This window comes from Sus scrofa, chromosome 5, assembly GCF_054392235.1.
Source record: "Sus scrofa isolate SSC_HxYL_T2T_F1_AM1 chromosome 5, Sscrofa_HxYL_maternal_Yorkshire_Landrace_v2.0, whole genome shotgun sequence".
Classification (NCBI taxonomy): domain Eukaryota; kingdom Metazoa; phylum Chordata; class Mammalia; order Artiodactyla; family Suidae; genus Sus; species Sus scrofa.
Genome location: NC_139387.1, coordinates 18,789,099 through 18,809,221, shown reverse-complemented (window position 1 = coordinate 18,809,221; position 20,123 = coordinate 18,789,099). Strand labels below are relative to the sequence as shown.

Genomic DNA, 20,123 nt, shown 5'->3' with positions numbered 1-20,123 from the left:
ATGTAGTTAGTTTTTTCTCATTTCTTTTCCTGTGGTTGATTTCTAGTTTCATGCCATTGTGGTCAGAGAAGATACTTGAAATAATTTCTATACTCTTAAATTTGTTGAGATTAGTTCTGTGCCCCCGTATGTGATCAATCCTTAAGAATATTCCATGTGTACTTGAGTTTATACCCATGGCATATGGAGTTTCCCAGGCTAGGGGCCTAATTGGAGCTACAGCTGTTGGCCTACACCACAGCCACAGCAATGCAGGATCCAAGCCGTGTCTGCAACCTACACCACAGCTCACAGCAATGCCGGATCCTTAACCCACTGAGCAAGTCCAGGGATCAAACCCACAACCTCATGTTCCTAGTTAGATTCATTAACCACTGAGCCATGACGGGAACTCATTTTTTTTTTCTCTTTTTTATTCTTTTTTTTTAATTCTTATTTTTTAAATTTTTATTATCATTTTTTTTTTTTTTGGTCTTTTTGCTATTTCTTGGGCCGCTCCCACGCACATGGAGGTTCCCAGGCCAGGGGTCCAATCGGAGCTACAGCCACCGGCCCACGCCAGAGCCACAGCAACGGGGGATCTGAGCCGTGTCTGCAACCTACACCACAGCTCACGGCAACGCCGGATCGTTAACCCACTGAGCAAGGGCAGGGACCGAACCCGCAACCTCATGGTTCCCAGTCAGATTCGTTAACCACTGTGCCACGACGGGAACTCCAATTCTTATTTTTTTAGATGTAATATCCTGAAAATGTCAATTAAGTCTAACATTTCCATTGTGTAGATGACAAAAGCATTTAAAATATCCATGGCTAAGTATCTGATGAGCATTCATTGATATAGTGCAATTGACAATGAAATTTGCTTATTTCTTTGACATACATTTTAAAATTGTGACTGTTCATTCACAGGTTCCAGGGATTAGAACATGAACATATCTTTTTAAGGGCTGCCCCTGAGACCTACAGGTGATATGATGCAAAATAAAATTAACCATAGCTATTCTTGTTATACTATCTTGTGATAAGTTAAGATGAATAACTGTCATTAGGAAATAAATTTGAATACTGTTTTATCATTATTTCTCTCTAGTGAAGCTGAAAGTCTTATAAACTCTCTCTTTCTCTCTCTCTCTCTCTCTCTATATATATATATATATCAAAGGAAAGGAACTAAATTAAAAATAATAATAATAATAAAATAAAATTGTGACTGTTAATATTACACCAAGACATAGCAGATTTACAGGAATTTCAAACAAATACACCCTTAAAAAATTTACCATTACTGGTTACTTGACAACACCCCTATGATATTTAACATAGCAAATAAGCCTAATTAGTTTAATATCTTTCTTTGATAAGGAGAGAGAACACATCTTCTGAGATGCTCCAGGGGTCCTCTGAAAAATCCCAAAGTCAGAGTTCCAATCGTGGCTCAGTGGTTAATGAATCTGACTAGCAACCACGAGGTTTTGGGTTTGATCCCTGGCCTGGCTCAGTGGGTTAAGGATCCGGCGTTGCGGTGAGCTGTGGTGTAGGTTGCAGACACGGCTCAGATCCTGAGTTGCTGTGGCTCTGGCGTAGGCCAGCGGCTACAGCTCTGATTGGACCCCTAGCCTGGGAACCTCCACGTGCCGTGGGTGTGGCCCTAGAAAAGACAAAAAGAAAAAAAAAGAAAAATCCCAAAGTCAGCAAGACTTCATTTAGAATTTGAATTTTAGAAAGTTTGTCAAAATATCGAAAGGCTTTAAAACAATTGATTGAGAGTTCCTGTTGTGATTCTGGGGGTTAAGAACCCAACTAGTACACATGAGGATGAGGGTTTGATCCCTGGCTTTGCTTAATGGGTTAAGGATCCAGTGTTGCTGTGAGCTGTGGTGTAGGTTACAGATGTGGCTGGGATCTGGCGTTGCTGTGGCTATGGTGTAGGCCAGTTTTGATACCTAGCCTGGGAACTTCCATATGCCACAGATTTAGCCCTAAAACAAACAAACTAAAAAACACAGTTGATTAAATAGGATCCTAGGTCACTGAGAATTGCTTAGTTATCTAAGCAGTTAGTTAAAGACTTCAAAGGCAAACACAGAAAGTTACACAGTTGTAAAGAAACTCTTTACATAGTTCTTTTCATTCTTTCATTTCTTTTTTTGGCCGCTATGTGCAGCAGCTTGATGTAGAATCTCAGTTCCCAGACTAGGGGTGGAACCCAGGCCTCAGCGATAAAACCACCAAGTCCTAACTACTAGACCACCAGGGAAGTCTCTCCCTCTTTTTAGGTGTTTTGTGTTGTGTTTTGTCCTGAAGTCTATTTTGTCGGCTATGCATTTCACCACTCTTATGCTTTATTATGCTTCCTCTTTCCAACTATTAGTGCAACCTATTTGTATCCTTACACTTAAAGTGTATCTTGTAGACAAACTCAGTTGGTTCTTGCTTTTTACCTAGTCTGAAAATAACTGCCTTAAAATTGTTAAGTATATTAAGTTGTGGTAAAATACCTATGAAATTTGCTGTCTGAACCATTATTACGTGCACAGTTCTGTGACATTACGTACACGCACAATGTGGTGTTAGCATTGTCACCATCCATCCACAGACTGTTTCCATTATGCAGAACCCTGTACCGATTAAACCATAGTTCTCCATTTCCCCCCTTTCCCAGCACCCGACAACCACCGTTCTTTTTGTCTCTATGACCTTGACAACCTAGATAACCTCAAGCAGTTGGAATCAAACAATATCTGTCCTTTTGTGATTGGCTTATTTTTCTGAAGGTTCAACCATGTGGTAGCATGGGACACAATAGCTTTCCTTTTTAAGGCTGCATAATGTTCCACTGTATGCATATACCACATTTTCTTTATCCATTTATCTTTTGCTGGATGCTTGGGTTGCTTCCACATTTTAGCTGTTGTGAAAAATGCTGCCATGAACATGCTTGAGCAGATATCTCTCTGGGAGCCTACTTCCAGTTCTTTCCATCATACTTCTTCCATTCCAGAAGTAGAACTGCTGAATTACGTAGTAATTCATTTTTAATTTTTCAACCACACTCTTTTCCATAGCAGGTGCACTGTTTTACATTCTTATCAACAATGCACAAGGATTCTCCGCATCCTCGTAAATATTTGCTCTTTTTTTTCCTCTTTAAAAAAATAATTGTATGTGCTTCTTTTTTTATGGCTTCACCTATGGAGGCACATGGAAGTTCCCAGGCTAGGGGTCGAATCGGAGCTATAGCTGCTGGCCTGCACCACAGCCACAGCCACACAGCTGCATTTGTGACCTACTCAGCAGTTTGCAGCATCGCAGGATCCTTAACCCACTGAGCAGGGCCAGGGATTGAACTCACATTCTCACAGAGGCAACATAGGGTCCTTAACTCACTGAGCCACCAAGACTACTTTTGTTTGTTTTGTTTTTGTTTTTCTGTTTGTTTGTTTTTGCATTTGCTTCTAAGATTGGGATAAGACAAAGCTCTCCACTCTCACCACTTCTGGTCAACACTGCACTGGAAGTCCTAGACAGTACAAAAAGCAAGAAAAAGAAATAAAGTCATGTAGAAAGAAAAAGTAAAGCAGTTGTTCTTCACAGACATGATTATATGTGGAAAATCCTAAGGAGTTTATAGTACAGCTACTAAAATTATTTAGTGAGTTTATTAGCAATGTTATGGGATATAAGATAAACAGGGAAAAATTTTGGGGACATAAAAGGCACAAATCCTATATATATATATATATATAAATTATATATCTATAAATATGGTGTATGTGTTATATAAATTTCATTAAGCATATGACATAAATATCATATATAATAAATTGGATTACATTAAAATTGAACACTTCTGCTCTTCGAAAGACACTTAAAACTTGGAGTTCCTGCTATGGTGCAATAGGATTGATAGCGCCTTGGCAGTGCTAGGACACAGGTTCAATCCTTGGCTCAGCAGAGTGGGTTAAGAATCAGGCATTGCTGCAGCTGTGGCTTAGGTCACAACTGAAGCTTGGATCTGATCCCTGGCCGAGAAATTCCATATGCTGTGGGGCGGCCCACCAAAAAAAAAAGACACCTAATACTAAAAGGCGAGCCACTGACTGGAAGAAGGTATTCTTTTTTTTTTTTTTTTTTTTTTTTTGTCTTTTTGCCTTTTCTAGGGCCGATCCCGCGGCATATGGAGGTTCCCAGGCAAGGGGTAGAATTGGAGCTGTAGCCGCCGACCTACACCAGAGACACAGCAACGTGGGATCCGAGCCACGTCTGCAACCTACACCACAGCTCACGGCAACGCCAGATCCTTAACCCACTGAGCAAGGCCGGGGATCGAACCCGCAACCTCATGGTTCCTAGTCGGATTCGTTAACCACTGCGCCATGGTGGGAACTCCAGCAAGTATTCTTAATACATATATCTGACAAAGGACATATTCAGTATATAAAAGGAACTTGGAGTTCCCATTGTGGCTCAGTAGGTTAAGAACTAGACATGGTGTCAGTGAGGATGCAGGTTCAATCCCTGGCCTCGCTCAGTGGGTTAAGGATCCGGCATTGCTGCAGGTGGCAGATGCAGCTCAGATCTGGTGATCCTGTGGCTATGGCACAGGCCAGCAGCTCAAGCTCACATTTGACCTCTAGCCCAGGAACTTCGATGTATCACAGGGGTGGCCCTAAAAAGAAAAAAGTATACTTTTAAATTCAAGTTTATAAAAGAAATAATTCCTTTGTTTTAGGAAGTTTTTCAAATGAAAGTAGTAAGATATTTATCCAATACATAATGATCTATATAATGAAAAGGGTTGTGGGAGTCAACGTTGAGATAATAATAATAGTAGCCAGTTACTGAGTACCTTCACCATATTAAGAACTTCGTTTAATCAGTTTATTTAATCATCACAACAATGGCTTAAGTAGATATTAATAACTGTCCAAACTCTGTTAACTACTAAGTTAAAAGAATGAAATTTAGAATTAGAGTTCCCCGTTGTGGCGCAGTGGTTAACAAATCCGACTAGGAACCATAAGGTTGCGGGTTCAATCCTTGGACTCGCTCAGTGGGTTAAGGATCCGGCATTGCTGTGAGCTGTGGTGTAGGTCACGGACGTGGCTCAGATCTGGTGTTGCTGTGGCTCTGGTGTAGGCCAGCAGCTGTAGCTCTGGTTTGACCCCTGGCCCAGGACCCTCCATATGCCGCGGGTGTGGCCCTAAAAAGACAAAAAAAGAAAAGAAATTTAGAACAAAGTCTATCCTAGATTTTGAAGTCTATCTTCTAATAGCCTCTTGTGGAGAGAAATGTTACAGAACTGAATTCTGGTTGGCTGAAATAAGTGAACTAAGCAAAGGATAAGAAGTTGCAGGAGTGCCTCTAATGGCTTAGTGGTTAATAAATCTGACGAGGAACAATGAGGTTGCGGGTTCGATTCCTGGCCTCGCTCAGTGGGTTAAGGATCTGGCGTTGCTGCGAGCTGTGGTGTTGCTGTGAGCTGTGGTGTAGGTCACAGATGAAGCTCGCATCCCGAATTGCTGTGGCTGTGGTGTAGGCTGGCGGCTACAGCGCTGATTAGACCCCTAGCCTGGGAATCTCCATGTGTTGCTGGTGCAGCCCCAGAAAAGAAAAAAAAAAGTTGCAGACGGTAACCCCTGCCTGATTAGAAAAACAGACCTAAGGAGTAATTAGGACATACCTTTGAAGTGAAAAGTAAATTTCTCCTACAATGCTGTCAATACATTTTTAGAAGAGTTTCTTAGAATTAACTAGTATTCAGGGCTTATCAAGTGAATCTGATAGGTGGAATAAACAGAAAATGACTGATGTATTAAACTGGTTGTTATATAAGCATTACCAACTAATTCCTTATAAGGTCTAGTCAGTGGATAAACTACGGTCTTCATCAATAAAGAATAGTCAGTACCCCCTCAGGGTTGCTTGCAAGTCTATAAAAATCACAGTTTTCTAGCCCTTAGGTGTTCAACCAGTAATGACCCCCAAGGGAATTAACTGATGGAAAATTCATGCTTACTTTCACTTAAATTCTGAAATTTGGTTAAAGCTAAGCAAAATGAAACAAAATAATAACAAAAATTTGTGGTATTAGCTGGCTGAATATAGAGAAGGATGAGAAAATAATTATTTCTCCTTTACTACATGGGTTCTCCAAAAGTTTAAGGAATATGTGAGTTGATTAATAGTATATATTAATCCAGTCAACTTTTTCTTTTGTTTTAATAATTTGTATTATAGACTAGACATTGTAAAAAAAAATTTTTTTTTTTTTTTTTTTTTGCTTTTTAGGGCCACAGCCGCAGCATATGAAAGTTCCCAGGGCCACAACCACAGCAACTCAGGATCCGAGCTGCATCTGCAACCTACACTACAGCTCATGGCAATGCTGGATCCTTGACCCACTGAGCAAGACCAGGGATTGAACCCACGTCCTCATGGTTCCTAGTCAGATTCGTTAACCACTGTGCCACGACGGGAACTCCACAGTATACATTTCTGAATAAAAAGTAAATTATTTGGGGGTGTTTGCACCACAATTCTGTCTTGGCATTAGGAAGGGAAGTATTAGAGTTAAACAGTTGGGAGTTCCCGTCGTGGCTCGGCAGTTAACGAATCCAACTAGGAACCATGAGGTTTTGGGTTCAATCCCTGGCCTCGCTCAGTGGGTCAAGGATCTGGCGTTGCCGAGAGATGTGGTATAGGTCACAGACACGGCTCGGATCTGCCATTGCGGTGGCTGTGGTGTAGACTGGTGGCTACAGCTCCATTCGACCCCTTGCCAGGGGACCTCCATATGCTGTGGGTGCGGCCCTACAAAAACGAAAACAAAACTTCCTTTAGAGTTAAACAGTTTTAATTAGAATTTGAATGATAGACAAATACTTACTTCTCCAAATATCCTTTGAGAACCAGAAACAAGATGATAATTCAGAAAAATGAAGGAATTCCTTCATGGCTCAGCGGATTGAGGATCTGGCACTGTCACTGCTGTGGTTTTGGGTTACAGCTGGCCACAGTTTGATCCCTGGCCCAGGAACTTCTGCTTGCCACAGGCACAGCCAAAAAAACAAACAAATAAACAAACAAATTATATATCAAACAAATGTTTTTGACTAAAATACAATCTAACTTAAAAGGAGTTTTGATTAACAAAAGAACAACCTTCATTTTAATTATAAACTCTTTATTATTTGATGTTTATATACATCAAATATATTTTTAACTGAATATTTCATACAAACTCTAGCTAAGTATTCCAAATGCAAAATTATGATTATAAAGTAAAACAAGGTACATCAAGGAAGCATGTGATTCAGTGCCAAATTCATAATCACATATCTAATACGTCACAATCCTTTTATTCCAAACAGTGTTCACTTGAGAGCTCTACAGTGGGCAATTACTTGTCAAAAGAATAAATGATTTTCATTATGTAGAACGAGGGAAGGGACATCATGCAAAATAAGGATTTTTCAAAATTCTTTACGGAGTTGCTAGTAAGACAACAGAACCTAAAGCTACAAGGACCTGTCCGAGTAGAATATTTATGTTGAAGATGCCTTTATTGCTTGCCTGGTAGAGGTAATTTGTCAGCCACTCTTGGTAGAAGGATGGCCCACTATAGACACCAGGAAAATTTCTTCGACCACAGCCATATCCGTAACTGGTAATTCCCATTGCATAATATCGTCTGCGTTCTGGTAAGTAGCACATTAGTGGTCCACCACTATCACCCTATTTAAAAAGTCCCAAAACAGTGTTAATTACTTCCAGTAATCCTTAAACAAGGGTAAAGCTGGAATAAATTAATCACATTAAACATATATATATATATTTTTTTTCAGTATACCTCCAAGTTATAAAGATCCATACATTTTCAGTTTTCTAGTCCAGTCCAGGGGGTGTTCAGTCTGGTATTTAGAGGAACCATACGTAACTGGTGGATAAATTTCCCACCTACATAGTTTTGAACAAGAATACTGTAACTCCAATTGTTTGGATTTTGTATTGCAATTCCTCAGGAAAAATATAAATTAGGAAGTATGCAAAATACAGTTAAGGACAGTCTTTTAGAATACTACTATTGCTTAATTCTGTGTGAGAAAGTAGAACTAAGATATATGAAGGAGGGAGTTCTCATCATGGCTCAGTGGTAATGAACCTGACTAGTATCCATGAGGACACGGGTTCAATTTGCGGCCTCCCTCAGTGGGTTAATGATCTGGTGTTGCCATGAGCTGTGGTGTTGGCTGGCAGATACAGCTCTGATAGCCTGGGAAGTTCCATATGCTACAGGTGCAACCCTAAAAAGACTAAAAAAAAAAAAAAAAAAAGATATATGAAGGATTCTTTTAGGGGTGTGTGTGTGTGTGTGTGTGTGTGTGTGGTTTGCTAACTAGAGGAGAGGTGTAAACTGGCATCTTGCAAGAGGTGGCATCTTTCTCAATGTTGACATTGGCTGGTGAAGGACAACAGGAATAAATGGCTAAGCCTCTCAGTAGTCTTGCAAGTAACAAATCTCTATTACAGTTTATACGATACTGTTAATGCACCGAAGCACCATTACTGAGGACTGTTAATTATTCAATACAACAAGGACACTGAAATAACTGTTTCTGTCCCTAAAGGTTAAGGACTATGTTTCTAAAATGTTTTAAAATTCTCTCTATAAGGTAAGCATTCAACAATCATTCTTTTAAAGATTTTTATTTTTTCTGTTATAATTGATTGATAACGTTCTGTCAATTTCTGCTCTACACCAGAGTGACCCAGTCATACATTCTTTTTTTCCCATTATCCTCCATCATGTTCCATCACAAGTGATTAGATATAGTCCCCTGTGCTATACAGCAGGATCTCATTGCTTATCCACTCCAAATGCAATAGTTTGCATCTCCTAACCCCTAACTCCCAGTCCACCCCACTCCCTCCCCTTCCCCTTGGCAACCACAAGTCTGTTCTCCAAGTCCGTGAATTTGTTTCTTTTCTGTGGATAGGTTTATTTGTGCCATATATTAGGTTCCAGATAGAAGTGATATATGGTATTTGTCTCTCTTTCTGACTTAACTTCACTTAGTATGAGAATCTCTAATTCCATCCATGTTGCTGAAAGTGGCATTCAGTAATTATTTTTTGACGATGAGGATGTTTCACTTGTGAATTACCATTCCATTAGACTAAATTCTTTTACTCAGCAAGATTTTTAAGGAAAATGACACAGAAAGGATAAAGCTAGGGTTACAGAAATCTGAATGAGTAGGAAAAGATCAGAGCATAGGACACTGTTTGGGAGTGATGTGCTGGTACATTTAGAAGTAGTGAAGAAAAGAGAAATAAAGATTCAAAAAGCACAAGGATAAGACAAAAAATAGATAAGTTGGACTTCATACAAAATCAGAGACTTTTGTCTATAAATGGTAACATCAGGAAAGTGAAAAGACAGTCCACAGAATGGGAAAAAATATTTGCCAGCCATGCAAGTGGTAAGAGACTTATACCTGGATTATGTAAATAATGCTTATGACTCAATAATGAAAAGATAAATAACACAATATAAAAATGGGCAAAGGATGGCTAATGACTCAGACATAAAAAGGAATGAAATACTGCCATTGGCAGCAACATAGATGAACCTAGAGAATATCATAGTAAGTGAGGTAAATCAGACAAAGAAAGACAAATAGTGTACCACTTAAATGTGGAATCTAAAAAAAATAATACAAATCAGTCGATATACAAAACAGAAACAGACTCACAGACATAAAAAGCAAACTTCCAGTTACCAAAGGGGAAAGGGAGGCGGGGAGGGATAAATGAGGAGTATGGGATTATAACTACTCTACTGTATTACAGATGCAAACTACTATCCATAAAGTAGATAAGCAACAGGGATTTGCTATACAGCACAGGAAACAATATTTAATATCTTGTAAGAACCTATAATGGAAAATAATCTGGAAAAAAAATATATAACTGAGTCACTTTGATATACACCTGAAACTTATACAATATTTCAAACAACTATATTTCGGTTAAAAAAAAAAAAAGACAGACAATAACAAGTGCTGTTAAGGATGTCGAGAAATCGGACCTCTCATACATTGCTGGGTAAGAATGTAAAATGGTGCAGCTGCTTTGGAATAGTTTTGGCAATTCTTCAAAATGTTAAACATCAACTCAGTCATTCCCACCCTCGATGGAATTTCCAAGAGAAATAAAAACGTACCCACATATAAGAACAGGTACACAGATGTTTACAGCCACATTATTCATAATAGCAAAAAAAGTAGAAATGGCTCAAATACCCATCAACGAATGAATGGATGCATAAAATGTGGCCCCATGGTATCTTACTTGGCAATAAAATGAATAAAGTACTAATACCTGCTATAAAAACCCTGAAAACATTATGCTAAGTCAAAGAAGCCAGTCACAAAAGACCACAAATTGAATGGTTCCATTCGATTTGAGAGAGAGAGAGAGAGAGAGAGATGAATGGTTGCCTAGGGCTAGGGGTGGGTGAGAGGAGAATGGGAGTGACTTCTAAGGGTAGAGGTTTTTGGGGGGAAGGTGACAAAAGTGATCTAAAATTAGATTATGGGGCTGGTTCCACTACTCTGTCAATATACTAAAACCCCGCTAAGTGGTAAATGGGTGAAATGTATATGTGTATATTATATCTTAATAAAAGTGGTAATGAAAAAAAAAGAAAGAAAAATGCGAGGCAAACTTTGCCTAAGGGTAACCCTGAATAGAAACCAAGGAAATCAGGCAAGCAGGACAATTTGGATTGTTGGAATAGGTAAATAGGAGAAAAATAACTGAATACTTAGTCGACCTGTGAATTAAGACTTCACCAGAAGGTGATCAGAGGACTTTTTCAGGTTCCCTTCTGTCTTTAGAAAGTATTTCTAAGAAAAATTATTTGGCCTTACCCTGCAGGTGTCAAAAACTCCATCTTCATCACCTGCACAAAACGAAGTGTCCGGAATTATATCCCCATAACTCTTCTCAGAATTACAAAAATTTCGAGAAATATAATGCACTTCTGCTTCATGTAAGACCTTTGTAATATTACCTATTAACAAAAAATACCAAGACGTTATTTTGGAGAGCAGACGTTTTGACAGCAGTAGAAAATGACCATGTTGAACAGGTTTCTAAAGTGACTGACTGAACAAATATGTAAAATTGTATTCACATGCCCCGTACACCTCGAAAAATCGTAGAAAAGAGTTCACCAAATGTTAATGACAGTTACCTCTAAATAGTAGGATTTTCAAGTTCCTTTTGTTATCTTTTCCTATGCTGTATCTCTCGGAGATCTCACAGAAGGATTTATAGCTTTTACAAAGTAAAACTAAATAAAAAGTGCTAAGGGCTAAAGAGCCAAATGCCGAGGCCACGCTTTCTTAGGTTGTAAGTTGTGAATGATTTTAATTACATTGTAGTGATGCTAAGTCTTGAAGGATGTTGGATATAAACATAAAACAGATTTTTTTTTTTTTGGTCTTTTTGCTATTTCTTGGGCCGCTCCCATGGCATATGGAGGTTCCCAGGCTAGGGGTCCAATCGGAGCTGTAGCCACCGGCCTATGCCAGAGCCACAGCAACGCGGGATCCGAGCCGCGTCTGCAACCTACACCACAGCTCACGGCAACGCCGGATCGTTAACCCACTGAGCAAAGGCAGGGATTGAACCCGCAACCTCATGGTTCCTAGTCGGATTCGTTAACCACTGCGCCACAAAGGGAACTCCATAAAACAGATTTTTAATTCATGTACTCCCTTCTCTGCTGGTTCCTGAATGTAAAATGGTTCTTTGCTACAGAAAAGATAGAAGAATGTAAGATAATACTTCAGGAACCATTAATGGACAGATTATTGTAAGATTTATCCTTACAAAAGCTACTGGAATAGCAGCATCTGATCCCAAGAGCCTGTCTCAGAGTTGCAGTTGTTCAGTGTGATAGTTGAATATTTTATGGCCCCATAGCCTTCCCCGGCTTTTCAAGTAATTTTGAAATTTCTACCTTGGCTGCAGGTGGGCAAATGACCCACCTGTTCCATTCACAGAATTCCATTCTCCTGGTTGCACGGATTGGTCTAGAGGTGACTATTGGTATAAGCCTAGCCAACTGGAATACTTATCCAATATTTTTAAACTGGAGCTGCCAGAGAAAAACCTTTTCACCCTAGTCACTTGACTGTTTAGCTATAAACAGTCTGCAGCCATAGTTCCAGCTTTAAGAGGACAGGCAACCTAAGAAAGTAAAGTCAACATGCAGGAAGAATAGGAATAGGAAATAGAAATAAAATGTGTCCTAATGGCATTCAGATTTTTGGGTCGAGGCTTCCTAAAAGCCAGCCACATTTCTGCCCTTTAAAATAATGAATTTAGGAGTTCCCGTCGTGGCGCAGTGGTTAACGAATCCGACTAGGAACCAGGAGGTTGTGGGTTCGGTCCCTGGCCTTGCTCAGTGGGTCAAGGATCCGGCATTGCCATGAGCTGTGGTATAGGTTGCAGATGTGGCTCGGATCCCACATTGCTGTGGCTCTGGCGTTGGCCAGTGGCTACAGCTCCGATTCGACCCCTAGCCTGGGAACCTCCATATGCTGAGGGAGCAGCCCCAGAAATGGTAAAAAGACAAAAAAATAAAATAAAATAATGAATTTAAAGTAGTACTGGCTGGAGTCCCCATTGTGGCACCAGCAGAAAAGAATCCGTGTAGGAACCATGAGATTGTGGGTTGGGTCCCTGACCTCTCTCAGTGGGTTAAGATCTGGCGTTGCTGTGGCTGTGGTGTAGGCCAGCAGCTGTAGCTCCAATTTGACTCCTAGCCTGGGAACCTCTCTATGCCACGGGTGCGGCCTTAAAAAGCAAAAAAAAAAAAAAAAAAGTGGTACTGGCTGTATATAAAAGAATATATGTAACATGTAGGTTATAGAATATAATAATTAAATGAACACTTGTGAATGTATCATCTAACTTATGAACAATACTAATTCATTGTGGTATTGGTGCAAGGCTATTCAAAATAATCAGAGATTTTCAAAGTGAATAGGAGAGCCCAGAAATAGATGTCTGGGTTTTCTATTTTGTTCCACTGGTCACTTGGAATATTCTTGCACAAACGTAACACTAATTACCACAACTTTGGAATAAACCTTGATTTCTGGATGGCAACTTCTCCAACATATTTTTCTTCCAGAGGAGTGTCTTGGCTATTCTTGGGTCTTTTAGAATGAGCTTTTTAATTCTCTCAAAACTCATGTTAGGGTTTATCAGTACCTGGTGTCTTTCAGTTTTTCAGATAGAGTTGACATCTTTCTGATACTGAGTCCTCCTATTCAGCCACAGAGTATACCATTTTGTTTACTTATTCTTTAATACCTTTTTAAAATGTTTTAGGATTTTTTTTTTGTCTTTTTTTTTTTTTTTTTTTGTCTTTTCTAGGGCTGCGCCCTCAGCATATGGAGGCTCCCAGGCTAGGGGTCTAATTGGAGCTACAGCTGCCAGCCTACAGCACAGCTACAGCCACAGCAATGCCAGATCCGAGCTTTATCTGCAGCCCACACCACAGCTCACAGCAACACTGGATCCTTAACCCACTGAGCAAGGACAGGGACCGAACCCGCAACCTCATGGTTCCTAGTTGGATTCGTTAACCACTGAGCCACAACGGGAACTCCTAGTATTTTATTTTTTTAAAAAAAATTTAACTATTGATTCAGTTCTTTCACTCTTTTTTACTAATCTTATTTACTTAAGTCAGTTTGAATTAGTAAGAATTTTCTAGGAATGTACCCATTTTGTCTAAATATTAAAATTGAGAGCATAACATTGTTTAAGGTATCATCTTTTAACTCATAATATTTATATTTGTGCCTTCTCTCCTTTTCTCATCAATTTTACTGGAGACTTGTTTTTTCAAAGATCTAGATTTTGTCTTTGTTGGCTCCTTTTTTCTGATTTTATTTTCTATTCATTAACTACTGTGCTTATTTTCTCTTTTCTATGGATCATGTAGTATTCTTTTCACCTCCATAAAGGTGGACATTTGATGTATAACATTCTGCCTTTCTTCCCTGTTAGACCAAATATTCTAGGTCTAGTATTTGCCCTTCCATGTGGTTGAACCTAAAAGTATGTAAAGCTTTAAATCTCCCTTTATGTAGTACCTTAGTTGCAGCACTCAAGTTTTCCTATGTTGTGTATACCTTATTATCCAGTTCTAAGGATTTAAAATTGTTATGAATTTTTCTTTGACAGGAGTTATTTAGTAGTGTGTTTTGAATTTTCCAAATGATGTCATTTTAAAAAAAGCTTTATTAATGTTTCATTTACATAACATAAAATTCTCTCACTGTAAGCATGAAGTTCAGTGATTTTTGTTCAGTTTACGCCAGCCCCGCAGTCTGTTTTAGGATACTTCCTTCACTCCAGCTACACCACAGCCACAGCAATGTGGGATCTGAGCCATGTCTGCCACCTGCACCACAGCTCATAGCAAAGCCGGATCCATAACCCACTGAGTGAGGCCTGGGATCAAGCCTGCATCCTCATGGATACTTGTTGGGTTTGTTACCACTGAGCCACGACGGGAATTCCCTGCCGTTACATTTTTTAAAAATTCTTTGAGGAACCATTTCTTTCAACTTATCATATTTAACGAGCTTCCTTGAAGTCTTTGTCTGCTGTATTCAATGTCTGAGCCTATTCCGACTCAGTTTCTATTGACGACCCTTTTCCCCTGAGTATAGGTCACACATCCCTGGGTCTTCTGGGTTTTTCTGTGTTTTTGCACACTTAGAAAATTTTTGTTGAAAACTGGACAGTTTAGATTAAGGTATTGTAACAACTCGGGGTTTTGATTCACTTTTCAACAATGTTGGTATTATTTATTTAATTTTTGGCGGAGGCCTGCAGCAGCTTGATGTGGGATTTCATATCAAGTTCCTGTGGGACTGAACCCAGGCCACAGCAATGAAAGCACCAAGTCCTAACCACTAGATCACCAGGGATCTCCTATTGTTGTTGGATTTTTTTGTGGGTTTTGTTTGTTTGTTTTTGCTTTTTAGAACTGCACCTGTGGCATATGGAAGTTCCTAGGCTCTGCGTTGAACCAGAGCTGCAGTGGCTGGCCTGCCACAGCCACAGCAATGCAGGATCCAAGACACATCTGTGACCTGTGCTGCAGCTTGTGGCAACGCTGGATCCTTAACCGACTGAGGGAGGCCAGGGATCAAACCTGCATCCTCATGGATACTAGTCAGGTTTTTAACCTGCTGAGCCACAACAGGCACTCCCTATTGTTGTAATTTTTTAAATAACGTGCTTAGATTAAAATTGTGGAATTTGTTTCCCCATACTGGGTGACCGTTGATGTCTCTGCTCAGTATTTTAATTCTGATTTTTCTCTTTAACCTGGCTTCATAGGGCTTGCCCCAGTGTCTGCATAGTTTACTGGCCAGTTAATAACTTGGGCTTTCATCCTTAATTGATGAATCTGTGTCTGGGTTGAGAGATGCATTCAAAGTTCAGTCATTTTATTTTATTTTATATTTTTATTTTTTTAAATTTTATTTTCCCACTGTACAGCAGGGAGATCAAGTTATCCTTACATGTATACATTACATTTACATTTTTTTCCCACCCTTTGTTCTGTTGCAACATGAGTATCTAGACAAAGTTCTCAGTGCTACTCAGCAGGATCTCCTTGTAAATCTATTCTAAGTTGTGTCTGATAATCCCAAGCTCCTGATCCCTCCCACTCCCTCCCTCTCCCATCAGGCAGCCACAAGTCTTTTCTCCAAGTCCATGATTTTCTTTTCTGAGGAGATGTTCATTTGTGCTGGATATTAGATTCCAGTTATAAGTGATATCATATGGTATTTGTCTTCGTCTTTCTGGCCCATTTCACTCAGTATGAGATTCTCTAGTTCCATCCATGTTGCTGCAAATGGCATTATGTCATTCTTTTTTATGGCTGAGTAGTATTCCATTGTGTATATATACCATATCTTCCGAATCCAATCATCTGTCAATGGACATTTGGGTTGTTTCCATGTCTTGGCTATTGTGAATAGAGCTGCAATGAACATGCGGGTGCATGTGTCTCTTTTAAGTAGAGTTTTGTCCAGATATATGCCCAAGAGTGGGATTGCGGGGTCATATAGAAGTTCTATGTATAGATTTCTAAGGTATCTCCAAACTGTTCTCCATAGTGGCTGTACCAGTTTACATTCCCACCAACAGTGCAGGAGGGTTCCCTTTTCTCCACAGCCCCTCCAGCACTTGTTATTTGTGGATTCATTAATGATGGCCATTCTGACTGGTGTGAGGTGGTATCTCATGGTAGTTTTGATTTGCATTTCTCTTATAATCAGCGATGTTGAGCATTTTTTCATGTTTGCTGGCCATCTGTATATCTTCCTTGGAGAAATGTCTATTCAGGTCTTTTGCCCATTTTTCCATTGATTGATTGGCTTTTTTGCTGTTGGGTTGTATAAGTTGTTTACATATTCTAGAGATTAAGCCCTTGTCGGTTGCATCATTTGAAACTATTTTCTCCCATTCTGAAAGTTGTCTTTTTGTTTTCTTTTTGGTTTCCTTTGCTGTGCAAAACAAAGTTCGGTCATTTTAAATCTACCTTGGTTTTCACTTCATGCCGAGCCCGCTCAGATTTCTTCCCATATATACACACACACATAGTTCCCCAATAAGCCAAGGATGTTTCGAAAGCTTATCTCGTCATTCTGTAGCTGTCAAACCTCTGACGGTTCCACTCCTGGCTGCTTCTAGGACCACAATCCCAGACCAGCAGAGCTGTGTGTTTCCCCCATTCATTTCTTGTTGAGTCCACTACATTTATTGACAGTGCTGCTGGCCTGGATTATCAACTCCTCCTCCAAATCAAGCCCATCCACCCTGGTAGCAAGACTCTTTTCCCTCATGATCCTAATAAAACCAGGACACTGACTGATGTGAGAGGGGGATTAGGAGCAGTCATGAGCAAGAAAACTGTAAATTCTTATTTTTTTTATTTTTTATTTTTTCTGTCTTTTTTTTTTTTTTTTGTCTTTTTGCTATTTCTTGGCCCACTCCTGTGGCATATGGAGGTTCCCAGGCTAGGGGTCCAATCGGAGCTGTAGCCACCGGCCTACACCTGAGCCACAGCAACTCAGGATCTGAGCCGTGTCTGCAACCTACACCACAGCTCACGGCAACGCCAGATCGTTAACCCACTGAGCAAGGGCAGGGACTGAACCCGCAACCTCATGGTTCCTAATCGGATTCGTTAACCACTGCGCCATGACAGGAACTCCTGTAAATTCTTATTTTTAGCCAAATTTCTAACTGTTTATAATGAACAAATGCTTCTCAGTTTGTTTTGTATTTTGCTTGATTTCCAGGGCTCTGAAAGGGTTGCTTTTGACAATTTTGTCCAGTTCATATTTACATTGAGGGAAGAGGTTTTGCCAATCTCCTTATGCGATCATAGCCAAAATCCTCAGCTCTCTGACTGTTTCTCATTTAATTGTAATCAGAGTATGTGGTCTGTATATTAGGTATCCTTTGAACTTTGAGATTTGCTTTATGGCCTAGTAAGTGGTCAGTATTTATAGAAGTTTTGCCTGTAATTGAAAAAGTGAGGGGAGTTCCTATTGTGGCTCAGGGGTTAACAAATCTGACTAGGAACCATGAAGTTTCGGGTTGGATCCTTGGCCTTGCTCAGTGGGTTAAAGATCTGGTGTTGCCGTGAGCTGTGGTGTAGGTTGCAGATGTGGCTTGGATTCCGCATTGTTGTGGCTGTGGCGTAGGCTGGTGGCTACAGCTCCCATTAGACCCTTAGCCTGGAAACCTCCATGTGCCGCGGGAAGTGGCCCTAGAAAAGGCAAAAAGACAAAACAAAACAAAAGTGAGGAGTTCCAGTTGTGGCTCAGTGGTAACAAACTTGACTAGTATCCATGAGGACGAAGGTTTGATCCCTGGTCCTGCTCAGTGAGTTACGGATCCATTGTTGCCGTGGGCTGTGGTATAGGGTTGTGGCTGCAGCTCCAATTTGACCCCTAGCCTGGGAATTTCCATATGCCATGGGTTCAGCCCTAAAAAAAATAAAGAAAAGGAAGGATGAAATTCCCTGATTTGGGGGTGCATTATTTTCTGATTTATCTATTAAATCAAGCTTGCTAATTTAAACACTCTCAATCTTTTTTTTAAGTTTATATGATTTTTATTTTTCATTATGGTTGATTTACAGTCGCCTGTCAATTTCTACTGTACAGAAAAGAGAACCAGTCATAAATATATATATATATATATTCTTTTTCTCACATTACCCTCCATCATGTTCCATCACAAGTGATTAGATATAGTTCCCTGTACTATACAGTAGGTTCTCATTACTTATCCACGCCAAATGCAATAGTTTGCATCTATTAACCCCAGACTCCCAGTCCATCCCACTCCCTCCCTTTCCCTTTGGCAACCACAAGTCTGTTCTCCAAGTCTGTGAGTTTCTTTTCTATAAAACTCTAAATCTTTACTAATTTTGTTAAAATTATTTACTATCATAGGGAAGTTATAATGTTTGTCATATAATTCTACCTATTTTATTTTAATATTATCTGGATCCTGTTTATTATTAGCCTCACAAATCTAAAACTCCTCTGTCTTCCTAGTGAGTTGAATTTTTTCTAAATGTCTGTTTTGTCTGCTAGCTGCATAGTGATACCAGCCTTCATTTAATTAAATTTACTTGGTGTATTGATTTCCTATTGTTTTACTTCACTCCTTCCATAAGAGAAAGTGCTTAGACTGTGGCATAGTCCCTATGATGTAGGGAATTTTAACACAACTCCTTTTTTTTTTTCTTTTTAGGGCTAAACCTGAGGCATGTGGAAGTTTCCAGCCTAGGGGTCTAATTGGAGCTGCAGCTGCCAGCCACAGCCACAGCCACAGCAACTCAGGGATTTGAGCTGCGTTTGTGACCTACACCATGGCTCACAGCAACACTAGATCCCTTAACCCACTGAGTGAGGCCAGGGATCGAACCCACCTCCTCCTGGATACTAGTTGAGTTGGTAACCCACTGAACCACAATGGGAACTCCAACTCCTTTTTAATTATTATTGGCATATTAAGCAGATGAAAAATTAGTAAAGATTTAGGTTGTTTGAATTAGCAATTCCAACAATATGGTGGCTATTGGGAAAAAATGAAAGATACAGAAACTGAAAACTTGAATGAAGAATAAAACATGTATTTGGAAGGTGACAGCCCTGATGTAGGAAGGGTGAAAGGAAGAGATAAAGAGCAATAGCTACTCTAAGGGAAGGAGGCTCCAGTTACATCTGTTTCCATCCTCACACTCAGTCCTTGACCTGTGTATTTTCCCTCTTTAATAATTTTCAGTGGGGAGTTCCCATTGTGGCACAATGCAGACAAATCCGACTAGTATCCCTGAGGATGCGGGTTCAATCCCTGGCCTTGCTCAGTGGATTAAGGATCCAGCGTTGCCATGAGCTGTGGTGTAGGTCGCAGATGTGGCTCAGATCCCGAGTTGCTGTGGCTGTGACGTAGGCCAGCAGCTGTACCTCCAGTTCGACCCCCAGCCTGGGAACTTCCATATGCTGCAGGCGTGGCCCTAAAAAGCAAATAATAATAATAATAATAATAATTTTCAGTGGGAAGGTTGGTGTGTGTAATTTACCACTTTGCTGGAGAGCCAATATAATCCTCAAAACAGCTCTTGGATAGATATTGTTGCTCTTACCTTATAGATCATAAAAATGCATGACATTGTGAGAGATGACATAATACAATGGAAACATACGCGTTTTGAGGCAGGCCAATCTTGGGCTTGAATTTTTGACTTCTCACTAAGTTAGCTGTGTAACTTTGGGCAATTTATTTAATTTCTTTAAACCTCAGTTTATTCATCCAGGTTATATTTCTCATAGTGTTGTCAGGGGCATTAAATGAGAAATACATTAAAATGCTTAGCATTTTATTTAGCACCTAGCCCTGAATAAATGGTAGTTGCTCCTATCATCGTTGTTCTAATTGTTGTTAAAGATTCAGTAACTTGCCCCTGATAATTCAGCTAGCATGGC

At 39.8% G+C, this 20,123-nt stretch overlaps 1 protein-coding gene and 1 long non-coding RNA gene across 6 annotated transcripts in view; one reads left to right on the top strand and one right to left on the bottom strand.

Annotated features, from left to right (window-relative positions):
* Positions 1-20,123, top strand: part of LOC146403179 (uncharacterized) — a 132,480-nt gene that overhangs the window by 18,080 nt on the left and 94,277 nt on the right. The gene's annotated exons all lie outside the window — the stretch shown is intronic.
* The window catches only part of TMPRSS12 (transmembrane serine protease 12), a 28,609-nt gene continuing 15,658 nt past the window's right edge, over positions 7,173-20,123 (bottom strand). Inside the window, exons 4-5 of the mRNA XM_084955685.1 lie at positions 10,941-11,083; positions 7,173-7,740 (exon numbers count right to left, since the gene is read on the bottom strand). Of these exons, the coding sequence (XP_084811811.1) occupies positions 7,489-7,740; positions 10,941-11,083 (395 nt within the window). The 3' untranslated portion in view covers positions 7,173-7,488. The remainder of the gene's footprint in view (positions 7,741-10,940; positions 11,084-20,123) is intronic.